This window comes from Sapajus apella, unplaced genomic scaffold (genome assembly GCF_009761245.1).
Source record: "Sapajus apella isolate SASKATOON/1434 unplaced genomic scaffold, GSC_monkey_1.0 scaffold242, whole genome shotgun sequence".
NCBI classification, from domain to species: domain Eukaryota; kingdom Metazoa; phylum Chordata; class Mammalia; order Primates; family Cebidae; genus Sapajus; species Sapajus apella.
This window is the reverse complement of record NW_022437182.1, coordinates 431,858-445,904: the sequence shown is the minus strand read 5'-3', so window position 1 is coordinate 445,904 and position 14,047 is coordinate 431,858. Positions and strand designations below refer to the sequence as shown.

The 14,047-nt window shown below is 45.1% G+C and overlaps 1 protein-coding gene across 1 annotated transcript in view; it reads right to left on the bottom strand.

Annotated features, from left to right (window-relative positions):
- The window catches only part of LOC116545015 (ribosome biogenesis protein BMS1 homolog), a 53,701-nt gene extending 45,773 nt beyond the window's left edge, over positions 1-7,928 (bottom strand). Inside the window, 4 exon segments of the mRNA XM_032271609.1 lie at positions 3,163-3,242; positions 4,503-4,693; positions 5,569-5,777; positions 7,841-7,928. Of these exon segments, the coding sequence (XP_032127500.1) occupies positions 3,163-3,242; positions 4,503-4,693; positions 5,569-5,744 (447 nt within the window). The 5' untranslated portion in view covers positions 5,745-5,777; positions 7,841-7,928.
- Between the last annotated feature and the right edge of the window lie 6,119 nt (positions 7,929-14,047).

The following is a 14,047-nucleotide window of genomic DNA, read 5'->3' as shown; positions in this document are numbered from 1 at the left end:
CTAAAAGCAGAACACATCATTTCTCAAAGAAACTACCAAAACAGACCACCTACACTAGGGGTTGGCAACTGGCCCACGGGCCAAATCCAGCCCAACTCCTGTTTTTATAACTAAACTTTAATTGGGACACAGCCACATAATTCATTTACATATTGTCTATAGCTGCCTTTGCACTACAACTGCAGAGCTAAGTAGCTGCAAGAGATATGATCCACAAAGCCAAAAATATTTACTATCTGGCCCTTGACAGAAAAGTCCCAATCCAGACTAAATCAAATTACTAATAGGCATCACCCTATTAGTGAGAAATCACCACCCTCTGACTTGCTCTAAAAGGCAACCATAAGACAATGGCCACTAGGATATAAACTTTCATTTTAAGAATTTTAATGTATGAGAAGTACTCAGAAAGGGCTGGGTCTAACCTGGACCTTACCCAAGAAATCCTAATTTAAAGAAGTGAAGTTTTCTGTAAGGTATTTTTAAGCCAAATAACAGGTCTCTTGACACCCAAAGAATGGGAAGAAAATAATAATCAATGAAATATTAAATATGTCTTAATCTCCTCATAGAAAAAAAAAATCTGTTTTTTGCTGGGAAGTATGCAGTGGAAACCTTTATCTTATATATTGATTTGTGTAACTCAATTGCTCAGAATTTTTTTTTTGAATTAAGTCAAAAAATAGTACGATTATGATGAATGGTAGTCTGTAAGAAAATTTAAACAGGTAAGACCAATTTTTTAAATTTAAGACACTTCAAAGATGCAAAATAACTTCAGAACTGATTCCTGGAAACTTCTAGTTTTAATATTAAAGACACTTCTGTTCTTATCTTCCTTAGATAACTAAAAATAACAAAAAAAAAAATGGAAACAGAAATGCCCATCTTTGATTAAACTGAGAAACATTCAAAATCCGAAACCACAGACTATATGAAGCTGGGCTTGTGAGAAAGCACAGCTGCCACTGCAGACTGAGGCAGCAAGCAGAGCCCTCCAGCAACACTAGACCAGCTCAAAGGACAGGTGGAATATCTTCACACCACATCTGATGCCACAGAGTGCCAAGGGGCAAGCAGCTGGTTGTAGGGTCAGGAAGAACAGGGGGCAAACAGTACCTCAGCTGTCAAACTCTGTCATCTAAGCCAGTGTTACTCCCCTAATCCACACACACGTACGCACCTAAATTTACATATTGTGTGTGCCTCTCCATACTCAGGAGGCTTTGACAACCCAGAGCAGAGCAAGCAACATAAGGTAGGCTAAATAAATTATGGTGCATTCATAGAATGGATTAAAAAGGATGAAGAACTACAGTACTTACTGATTACATACCTCCAAGATATATTACATGAAAAAAGCAAAGCACAGAACAGTGTGTCAAATAAGCTACCATTTGTGTTTTTAAAGGGTGGCGCGTGTGTTTACATGCATCTGGAAGGATACTGCTCTGCAGGGATCTGAGAGACCAGCAGTTAGAGCAGGGAAAAAGAAGATGTGCATTGTGTGTGCCCTGCATTACAGTTAGAGTACTTTACCATGTGTATGTTCCTTTTGAAAATCTTAAAAAGATTTACATAATAGGCATCTCTCTCAATGATGTAACCATTGAGGGAGGCTGGGAAGGGTAGCAGGGAGGGAGGGACAAAGAGGGAAAGGTTAACAGGTAAAAAAAATACACTTCAATAAAACAAATTCTAGTGTCCAACAGCACAATAGAGTGGCTATAATTTTAATTTAGAATAACTAAAAGAATGAAATTGAAATGTTCCTAACACACAGAAATGATAAATGGTTGAGGTGATAGATATCCTAATTATCCTGATTTGATCATCACATATTGTATACTTCTATCAAAATACCACATGTACCCCATAAATATGTACAACTATTATGTATTTATAATAATTAAAAATAAAAATGTAATGGCATCTCTTAATATGTATGTCTTCAAAATTAGAAACTTGCTACATTTTAAATAAAAGAGAAACAAATGACTTCTTTGAACTATCCCAATCATTTCAAGTACATAAGATTTAGTAAGCTTACACAACATTAATAACAACACTTATTTTTATTAACAGCAGCATTACATGTTCAAAATTTGAATGTTATTTAACTTCCTGACATTACAATGACACAACTTTAAAATCTGTATTACTTTTTACTTTGTAATTTAGGAGTTTCCTGGACCAAAGTATAAAATCTGTAGTTCTTTGTCACCACACCAAACAGCTGCCTAGAAAAAACTAAATAAAAATGAAAAAACCAAGGTATCTGTCACCCCACACTTCCTAAGCAATGTTTTTTTTTTTTTTTTACTAATTTGTATTTTATTTTTGCTAATTTAAAAGACAGTTAATAGAATACCAGAAAATAGTGAACTTTACCATTTCCATAAATGCAAACGCGTGTACATTTTCCATACACTGAGTACTATCTAGATTTTCTATTGATAAACTCTGAGCACTTCTTGAGGGCAATTCATGTACTTACTTATCATTACCATTAAGGAGGAAGGTTCTGGAACCATCGGGAACAAGGGTCCACCTTCACACAAGTTACTTAACTGCTGGGAGGCTCTATTTCATCTTATGGAAACAGCAGATAATACCAACTCACCTCAAGGGGGCATCAAGGGTTTATGTAAGCTAAATGTGTAGAAAGCAGTTAGCACAGTGCCAGGAAGGGTCCAGGAAGAAACGGTACTTACTATGATATATTTGAACGTACATATATGTGTGCATGTGTGTGTGTGTGTGTGTATACACACACATATATATGTGTGCGTGTGTGTATATATATACACACACACATACATACGTTCATTATACAACTCATTAACTTGTGTGTGTGTATATACACACACACACACGCAAGTTAATGAGCTCTTATTAGCTGTGTGCATTAAAGGTTTTTCTCCATCTTGTGATTTGCTTTTAGATTATGGAATATATTTCATTGTGCACATTCCATTTTTATTATTAACATAACAACATTTATTATCATCATCATCAATTCAATCACATGTACTGTATCCCTGATGAAGACCATGTTTCCTTTAACAATTATAAAACTTTCTTCCCTTCATCACGGGGTAAATAACCCACCACAGTGCTGTAAATCTCCATCAGCACCCCAGGCTGCCCCTGCTGACTTACCAGATCTGCTACTTTAGCCAGATCAATCATCATGTTAATGTCACATCCACATTCAATAATGGTGAGTCTGCGCTTTTTACCTATAAGTGAAAAGATAAAAAGTTTACTTTAAAAAGACTCTGAAAAAAAGCATCAACTCTAATTTTCATGTTTTAATTGTATCCAGTAAAACACCATATATGTTTACAGGAGTATACTAGAAGTTCATTTTTATAGGCAAAAACTGGTAACATAAAATAAATTTCATATTGTTTTTCTTGCTGTGTTCTAAACTGAAATAATATCAGAAGTCTACCCAGATGAATAAAAGTGCTCACATAGAGAAAATCCTAACTGGACAGGCTCCATGATAACCATGATTCTGCTGTTCAGCTGCAGGCCAATGTCTTCGCCTCTATCAAAACTTCCCGTATTCCCACTATAGCTAAAAACATCCTCAAACATAATGCAACAGAATATTCATAACAATAATTATTTCTAAATTAAGGTAAAAGGAAAATCGTCAAGAAAATATGGGTTGGGCACAGTGGCTCACACCTTTAGTCCCAAAACCTTGGGAGGCCAATGTAGGCAGATCCCTTGAGCCCAGGAGTTTTGAGACCAGCCTGGGTCACATGGGGAAACCCCATCTCTACAGGGAAAGAAAAAAAAAAAAAGGAAAAATTAGCCAGGCATGGTGGCATATACTACTCGGAAGGCTAAGGTAGGGGGATTGCTTGAGCCTAGGCGGTTGAGGCTGCAGTGAGCTGTAATCACACCACTGCACTCTAGCCTGTGCCACACAGTAAGGCTCTGTCTCAAAAAAAGAAAAAAAAAAATATGGATGCTCCAAAGATAAAGAAAAGCCTCAATTCAACTATAATATTGCAATAACAAAAGATTTCAGACTCTACATTGCCATTCTACCACTGGAAGCTTGTTTCATTTTCCCTCAAACTTGGAAAGTTCACCATCTCCCAAAGCAGACAAATTATCATAGGAAAAAGAGAAAACTCACTTCCACCAGGATGTGGCTTCATAAGGGCAAGCATGTGCACCTGGCACATAGGAAGTGTGTGTTATCTGTTAAATGATGTGTTCACGAGGTGACTAGGCCTCCTAGGTCCTTCCAAGGAACATACCTGGCAAAGCCATAGGGCAGTCACGATAAGACATGTATCACATCCTTATCTCTGAGAACTTACCCTTTTCTGAAGCTATAGCCAACTTAGTAAAAGCATAAGAGAGGTTAACATGGTATGACAATCTTTAATATGTTCCACTCAAGAAAACAACAAACATATGCATGTTCCTTAGAGGACAACAGCCACGCCAACTGTGTCTGTGGCAGCATCTCCTACCTGACACGATTGTCACCAGGCCTCTGATCTCCGTCAACTTCTGCCGGGTGAAGTTCCGAATGAGGCATTGTATCAAAGTGCTCTTTCCAACTTTTGGAGGCCCCATCACTACCACCACTATTGGTGGGGGCTCTAGGGGAGTTCGATACACCACTGGAATATGATGCTTCTTTGTCTTCAAATCCTGAGTTCTATTCATGAAAACCAAAAATAGTAAACTCATTTTCAAAATAGAGTAAAAGGTATCAATTTTATAAGTAGGCTTTTTTTTAGTATACTTATAGAGAGTACTTTAGTATTTTAGAGAGTACAACAGACAATATATAAATATATTAACTTGTTAATTATTGGCTTGCTAATTTCTGGCCCCTATCCAAATAATTGCTATTCGATAACATGTAACAAGATGACTTCAATAGTATATAAAGTTGAAAATTAAACACCCCTTATATCTGACTGGGTTTTATGAGTGACTTTAATAGTAAAAGGTAACTACCGAGGCAGTACATCATAACAGATAAGAGCAGAAGCTCTAGAGTTAAATTTGGCTCTCCTATTTACTGGTTATATAATTGGAGGTAATTTGTTTTCTTCACCTCAGTTTTCTTATCCCCAACATGAGGGCAGCCTTACTCTGGTAAGGCTGCTGGAAACATTTAGTTGAAAAATGTTTAAAGTACATTTCTAGGCATATCACAAGGACTCACTAAACAAAGCTATGTTAGTATTAAATACCATAATTTTTGTATTTTATATTACAACTGTGTAAAACATATCCAGAGGGAAAAAGCACATTTATCACCACAGAAACAGTTTAAAGTTTAGGAACAAACAAATTCTATGAATTCTTTTACCTTGGGCAAGAAACACCAACCAGTGTGCAGATGCTGAAGGCAAGACAGCTTCTATGGGGAAGATTTCTCATGTTTTAGTGAAAGCCACACAGCATGCATCTCCATGTCCTCTGGAGCTGGACTAGACTTGTGAATCCAAATGTCACCTGTGAGAGGCTCCTACTATTTAAAAAGCATCAACGGAAGAACCACCAGACTGTAGCCAAACATACCTGTGAAAGGATAGAGCCATCCGCACAGTAGACTGAACTGCAAAAGCTTTGGGATTTCTCTTCTGGGCATCTTCTTCGTCTCCTAGCTGGAGATCCTGCAGATGCCGCTTCTTTTTCTTTTCAGCTTTGGGCCCACTGTTTTTCTTTCTGTGTTTCTTCTGTTCCTTAGCCTCCATAGTGGCTACTTACCAATAACAAGTAACTCTAACCTACAAGGAAGAAGGTTGGGGTAAGGATGTGGGAGAAGCATTTTACAATCCCGGCAATACCCAGGAAAAAACAGTAAATTTCATTTATTTCTTTATGAAGAGATAATGTATTTGTTCACTGAACAAGGGTGGAAACTGCTTAACCATCCCCAATTTCATTTCTGTTATGCTATAGATTAATGAGTTACTTCTGCTAAGGTTACATTTTATGGTTAAGTTACTTTTTAATCATCTTAAGTGTCAATATCAAAAGTATTTATTTCTGCAAGGATGGAAATATTCTATATCTGTACTTTATAGCCATTTAGCCATTCGCCACATGTGGTTACTTAAAATGTACTTAGGGAAACTGAAAAAATGAAATTTTAATTGATTCCACTCTATAAATGGTCACATGTGGCTACCATACTGGACAGCTCAGACTTAGATATCAACGGGACTAATGAAGTGATTTCCTAACTTAAACTAAAACTTAAATTTCAAAAAAAAAAAATTAAAAAATTTTTTTTTTTTTTTTTTTTTGAGGCAGAGTTTTGCTCTTGTCGCCTAGGCTGGAGTGCAGTGGCAAAATCTTGGCTCACTGCAACCTCCGTTTCCCAGGTTCAAAGCGATTCTCCTGCCTCAGCCTCCCAAGTAGCTGGGATTACAGACATGCACCACCACACCCCACTAATTTTGTATTTTTAGTAGAGATGGGGTTTCATCATGTTGGCCAGGCTGGTTTTGAACTCCTGACCTCAGGTGATCCATCCACCTCGGCCTCCCAAAATCCTGAGATTACAGGTGTGAGCCACTGTGCCAGACCTAAAAATGTTTTTATGAACCTCCAATATGATCGTAGTATTACTTTTAGTACCTGTTGACTCTGTAAAACTTGTAAATTACAACTCATCTACATACATTGAAAAATAGCAGTTATCTGTATGTGTGCGAAATGACTGGTTCTAGATGATGCCTGGAGACTCCATGGACTTACAGAGACCCTTCCAGTGATTTCTGAGCTACCTGGCAATCTGTGGCCAGTAAGTTGGTAATCACTGAATTAGTGAGCTTTTAGGAAATCGGGGTACTTTAAATCTGACAGCTTGTTTTTAAAAAGGTGGGGCAGGGTACCATTTCATTCAATTAAGGTACTGTATTAATTCCGTTTAATAAATATTTGTGTCTGTCTATGATGTGTTAGGCACTGTGCCAGTAAATGGGTACAGCTATGATATGATTTGCAGAGGGAAATCCAAACTAGTATCTTCCATGCCATGCAATGAGGGATACATTGGAAGACTGCACTGGAGCATGGAGGTGAGTCAGAGGCTTCCCACAGGCACATACACCAGTGTGGAAAAAGAAGGGGTTTGGTTTTTTTTTTTTTTTTTTTTAGACAAGAGTTGCGCTGTGTCACCAGGCTGGAGTGCAGTGGCGCCATCTCGGCTAACTGCAACCTATGCCTCCCGGGTTCAAGAGATTTTCCTGCCTCCGCCTCCGGAGTAGCTGAGACTACAGGTACGCGCCACCATGCCCAGCTAATTTTTTTCCATTTTTAGTGGAGACGGGTTTCACCAAGTTGGCCAGGATGGTCTCGATCTGTTGACCTCGCGATCCGCACACCCCGGCCTTTCACTGGGATTACTGGCGTGAGCCACCCCGCAGGGCCCATTAAGTCTTTATATATCATCAGGAGAGCTGGGCACTTAGGAGCGCTTTGAAACTGAACAGCTGTGTGATTTCAGAGATTATGCTGCTTCTCTACTATATTTCAGTTCTGAACTTGTAATGTTTTTCTCTCCATGCCTTTCTTCTTGGTGGGAAAAGCACAATTTGGGGTCAACAGATCCGGCTCAGATCTAAGTCGCCTGCCAGGACCCCATCTCCGGGAAACGATGTCTCTTCACTACCTTCCCTCCCCGTCGCGTCACTCTTCCAATGACCCCGGCACACTTCCCATAGATGCGAAATATGCCTATTCTCCGGAGCAAAGATGACCCGGAGGACCGGAACGACCTTCCCACCCGCACGTCTGGCGAGCCTCCCAGTGCCCAAGACCCAGGGACCCTACCGCCACCTACCACAGCCAGGCACTGAATCGGATCACAATCGCAACTCAGGTCTGCATGAAAATCACCGGAAACGGAAATTCACCATCGCGCTGACTCGCCGGAGGGAAACAAGAAGGAAGAAAAAAGAAACCGGCCGGGGGACGACTTTCAGTGGAGAGCCGGAAGAACGAGTCGTGAACAGCTGAGTGTACGCGCAGGCGCCGTCCACGCAATGCGGTCCGAAGTGTCCGCGTCGCTTCTTATTCCGCCCGTCTCGCCCTCGGAAACCGCGGCCTCAACTCCCGCGGTGGGACTCTCCAGCAGCGTGCAGCGCGCTCGCCGGAGTCCTCCCGGAAGGCCAGGGCGGCTGTGAGACCTGGAGCCGGTAACTTGCTGTGTTACAAAAGCCCGAAGGAGACACATTTGGTCCTGGCCGCCCCGGGGTCACCGTGCCAGGGAGGAATGGACTATCGCTCAATTGGGAGTCCACTTCCTCCTCTATAAAGATGACAGATGAGGGACATCTCGCGTTCCGGGGTGTCCTAAAGCTCTCTTTTGACCGGGTGCGGTGGCTCACGCCTGTAATCCCAACACTTTGGGAGATCGAGGCGGGAGGATCGCTTGAGCCTGGAGTTCAAGACCAGCCTGGGCAGCATAGGGAGACCCCTTTTCGCGGTTGAGGGGCGAGGGGAGGGGGAAATTAGCCGGCATCGTGGCTGGCGCCTGTAGTCCCAGCTACTCTGGAGGCTGAGGCGGAGGTTGCAAGGGAGCTGAGATTGAGCCACTGCACTCCAGCCTGGGCCAGAGAGCGAGACACTATTTCAAAGAAAAATAAATAAAATAAGGCCCTCTTTTGCCAGGACCAACAGACTCGGAGGACAGGGACAAACTGACCCAGCCTAAACTGCCCTAGCCGTGCTCCTGGGAAGGGGGCTTCCCCTGAGGGAACGTAGCATGTGGCCATTTTCTTCCTGCACAGCTTTGCCTTCCCAGGTCTCTGCCCATTCCTACCTGAGGAAATGCCTTGCAGTCCGTCTGACCTCCAGCCCAGCTACTTGGAATGCCTACAGAGCATACATTGTCAGAGGATGCATCTTCCTCTAATCTTGGTGGGTTTCTTTTTAATATGATCCCACTGGTGTACTCAAGGCTCAATTCTACACCAAAATACCAGGCCACTCCTGTCACCGAGACCCCTAGGCTTCAGGTCCTCTTACAGGGACCTTGTTCTCAAAACCCCCAGGTATTCACTCTGCATACACTATATTCTGGGTGTTGGACTAGGGAGGCTACCCACATGGTGCAAACTTCCCTTATCCGTGAAGAGCCTAGGATGTTGTAACTTCTTCACACTAGGCCTCCTACTTCTTGGAGATTTCAGTATCCGGGAAGATAATCCTTCTAACATCCTTTTGGTCTCACAAAATCCACTCTTGTCCTCTGCCCTACCTCAGCTTCCCGCTTCCTCCATGATCAGACCTTAGACCTTGTCGGGTCCAAAGACTGCAACCCCCACAGTATCCCACTCTGACCACCACCTCCTAGCTATTCAGGTTACTCCGTACAAGCCCTGAAACAAAACTCCTGCAGCCTTACCAGCACCTCCAATCCACATCTTACTACTTGTTCACTGTTTATTCCTTCCTTAATTTTCCCTCTCTAGTGAGCCAGCTTAAACTCCATGGCCAATCATTCTCATTAGTCCCTTGAACACCTCAATTCACCCACCTCCCTGTCACCTCCTATCTGCTTGGTAAGATGGAAGCCCTGGATAAACCCAGCTCTCCATCTATTCCATGCCACAACCATACAACGAAACATGGCTGAAGGAAAACAGGACCATGCCAGATTAATCCTGGTCTCTTCAATCTTCCATTTTTCCAAATGAGTATTTCACACTTCCTCCTCTCTGTTCAATCCTTCCCACTGTCTCCCCCTTCCTTGCCTCCTGCTTTGCTAAGAGAATAGAAGTGGTAAAAGTCTTACACAGACTCCCACCTCCACCTCCACTCATCTGCCTCCTATTGCCTGCCTGTGACTGTGGATGAACCACTGCTGTGTCTACCCACTGCACTGGACTGCTGAATTCCATCATCTCTTACTGCTCCAGGGTGTCACTCCAGCCATTCTATCCTCTCTCCACCATCATTACTATTTCCCTTTCTACTGGTCTCTTCTCATCATCACACAACATGCAGCTATTTCTCTCATCTTCAAAACAAACAAATTAGTCCTGACCCTATCTCCTATACCAGGACCTGCACCTTTTCTCCACTCCCCTTTGGGGCAAAACTTCACAAAAGAATGGTCAATACATACTCTGGCTCCACTCCTCCTGTTCTCTCTTTGATTCACTTGTCTCACAGGACTCCACCTGCAGCCCTGGATGTTCTTTCTCAGCTGCCTTTGCTGGTTCCCCTGCTCTTGCCTGACCTATTTAAATTAGAGCGAGGCCATAGGTTCGGCCTTCAGTTTTCCTTTTCTTCTTTGTCTATACTTAGTCCTTGAATGACCTCATTCTGTCTCAGTTTTACATGCCATCTGTATCAGTTATTGATATGCTGTGGGTCTGTCCCCGCCCAAATTTTGTGTCGAATTGTAATCCCCAGTATTGGAGGTGGGGCCTGGTAGGAGGTGATTGGATCATGGGATCAGAGTCTTCATGAACGGTTTAGCACCAGTCCTCTAGTGCTGTCATCATGATAGAGTTCTCACAAGACCTGGTTGTTTAAAAGTGTGTAGCACCTCCCCACGCTCTCTCTTCCTCCTGTTCCAGCCATGTAAGACATGGGGGTCAATGAGCTGCAGTTTTTTCTGCCTCCAATCTAGAAAGCCTGATGGAATGATCAAGGTGTCCTGGAAAGATTTTGAGCTCGAAGAGACAGTCCCCTCCAGGAACTCAGAATTTTGTTTGTTGTTTAAAGAGTAAGAAGCTGCTGGGTGTGGCAGCTCACACCTGTAATTGCTGTGCTTTGGGAGCTAGAGGCAGGAGGATCACTCGAGGGCAAGAGTTAGAGACCAGTCTGGGCAACACAGTGAGAAAAAAAAAAGCATGAAGACCCCTCTCTTTATCCCTACTTGAGAGATGTGACTAGAAGGCAGAAAGCTAGCTGTCGAGGGGGAGTCTTGCTCTTCATCAGGCAGAGGCATGGGCTGCTTCCTGGGGCAGAGGTGTGGATGGTATTTCTGGCTCTGTAGTTCCTGATGAAGATGTACAGGGGCACCTAGGCTAACCTCTGGCAAAACTAGGAGCTGAACTCAGGAGTCCCTGATGCCAGTCTCTGGTGTGGTCCCCCTCTCCTCCCCCATGTGTTTTGCCCCCTAGCTCCCTCCCCACAAGCTCCAGCTGGCTGGTAGAGGATGTCTTGCTCCTCAGAAACTGGGATTTGTAAGTATTTATAGGAATATGGAACAAATCAGTGGCTGATAGGCCTAGGGAGTGGCAGGCCCCTTCCTACAGGTCAGCAGCTTCATTCCCCTTTCATGCACCCCATCCTGATTTGAGGGAGCCCAGGATGGCAGAGGGAGTAGTCAAGCAAGGTATGGGGTGGCAGCCTCCACAGGAGCTCAAAGTGTGCACTTGTCCATCTGCCGCGGGCTCAGCTTCCATGCTGGGAGTTACTCACATCCCTCCACCCTCACCACAGCTCATCTGTGTGCCCACACAGCCAAGGCCACACTGACCCCAAACACATACTCTTTCAACTCTCAGCACTTCACTGTCACACTCACTTGTGTGCACACATGCTTTCTAAATTCCACAGCCACGTGGATGCTCACAGGCTCACACACAGGCTCACACTCACAGACCCACTGGGGGCCCAGATCCTGGTCATTCCCCACAGGTTTTTTGTTGTTGTTGTTGTTGTTTTTTTTTTTTTTTTTTTTTTTGAGAAAGAGTCTTACTGTGTTGCCAGGCTGGAGTGCAGTGGCACGATCTCTGCTTACTGCAGCCGCCGCCCCCCAGGTTCAAGCGATTCTCCTGCCTCCCAAGTAGCTAGGATTACAGGCACGTGCCACCGCAACTAGCTAATGTTTGTATTTTTAGTAGAGACGGGTTTTCACCATGATGGCCAGGATGGTCTCAATCTCTTGACCTCATGATCTGCCCTCCTCGGCCTCCCAAAGTGCTGGGATTACAGGTGTGAGCTATCGCACCCAGCCTCCCCACAGATCTTAATAAAGGTTCTGGGAGGAAAACTTGTTTCCTAAGATGGGTTGGGAGTGTGTGTGTTGGGGGGGGTAGAGTGTGAGTGTGAGAGTGCATATATGTGTGTTAGTGTGTGTGAATGTATGTGTAAGGAGCAGGAGTGACTAGGTCCTGAGTTTAGGGAGTGGGGAAGAGAGATGGAGACAGGCGTGGACCAAGAGCCTCTCAGCACTGACATCCTGGAAGGGAAGCCAGGCTGAGATAAGGGCAAGGCAAAGACATAGACAATGACAAGGATCAAGCCAGAGCCAGGGACAGACTGGGGACAGAGCCCGCCACCATAAGAAGCTGTGACATTGCTGCTCCAGTGGCCTGTGACAGCAGCACCATCTCCAGTTAGAGCCTCCCACTTCTGGATCTTGTCACTGTGACTTTGCTTTGCTACTTGGGCAGACAGGAGTGGTGATAGGCAGGGAAGATGGTGCCCAGGGCAGCTGGCCATGCCACTCCAGCCTGGCTGCCAACGTACCCGTCACTGCCCATCTCATCACCTGGGGGGTCCAGAGGAAACTAGCGGTCAGCCTGGCTGCCCTTGCCTCCTAATGTCATAGTGGAGGCTAGGGGAGCAACCGGCCTTCTTCCCCAAAAGGTGGGCAGGGTTAACCAGACCTTGCCTGGATCCCTGAAGTCCGTAGCTGAGCTTGGGGAGAACTGGCCAAGTCTCTGCTTCCAGGCACCCGGGAACTATTAGAGACAGGAACCAGCATATGAGACAGGCTTGAGGAGAAAGTTTGAGAAGACACATTTTTGGCATAAACTGGGGGCCCCTCTCTGCACTCACTGAGCCGGTGGCCTGCGCGGTGCTGAACCTGCCCCTGGCCGTGCCTGCCTGGGACAGCGCCTGAGCAGTGGCTGATCCCGCCTGGACGTCCTGAGCTGGCTCCCACCCCACGCCCACCGTCCTCGGTGGGGAGAGGTTCGTGCTGCTCCTTGTCAATCTCGGGGACTGCTGCAGCCAGGCTCGGATTCCTGGGACAGCCTCATGGGGCAGCCTCGGGCTCCTGCACATCTGGGTCCCAACCTCCCCTTTTCCATGCTGCCTCCATTCAGCGAAAGGCCCCTGTTGGAATGCCCTCATCCATTCCAGTAAATACTAGTTTTTCTCCTTCTTGCTCTGCCCAGAACTTCATTAAGTGGGCAGATGTGAGTCTCTCACAAAAGCTGGAGGCCTGGCTAGATGCAGTGGCTCACGCCTGTCATTCCAACACTTTGGAAGGCCAAGGCAGGTGAATCACTTGAGGTCTGGAGTTGGTGAAATCCTGTCTCTACTAAAACAAAGTAGCTAGGTATGGTTGTGTGCCTGTAATCCCAGCTACTCGAGAGGCTGAAGCATGGTAATTGCTTGAACCTGAGAGGCAGAGGCTGCAGTGAGCTAAGATCACGTCACTGCACTCCAGCCTGGGCAACAAAGCGAGACTCTGTCTAATAATAATAATGCTGGAAGCCTGAGCTGGCTTAAGCACAGGCAAATAAAATGGAACTGCAGGTAGTGGGCACCCAGAGACAGCCTGTCCAGCTTGGGAAACTTCGGGGTGGGATCTCAGACCAGGCTGGGCTCAGAGCAGCTCAGCTGGGGACTGAGGACTCTCACTGGGTTACCATCCAGGCAGACCCTCCTGGACAAAAACCATCCCTATGCCCACCTGCCAGTGAGGTTGCCCAGTCCCTGGGTGGCCTGGGCCACCTGACACGTGGCCCTTGACAGTCTATACAGGACCTGGACCTCCACTGTGAGGTGGCCCAGGCAGGCTGGAGCACCCATTTTGCAGACGAGAAACCTGAGATTCAGACGGAAAAGGCAGCTCTCCTTTGCACACATAGGCAAGAAGCGACAGGATGAGCCCAAAAGCCAGGGCTGAAGACCCTGGCCCAGCACTTTCCCTGTAGGACACTGTGAAGGCTCTCACCCCAGCTCAGGTCAGCTTCTCAGGGATTGGGCACAGAATGCCAGTTACATAGAAGCCCAGAGCTGGAGTGCCGGGACTGAATTTTTTGAGTGCCTGTGCCGGATCTGGTACCCAGGGCTT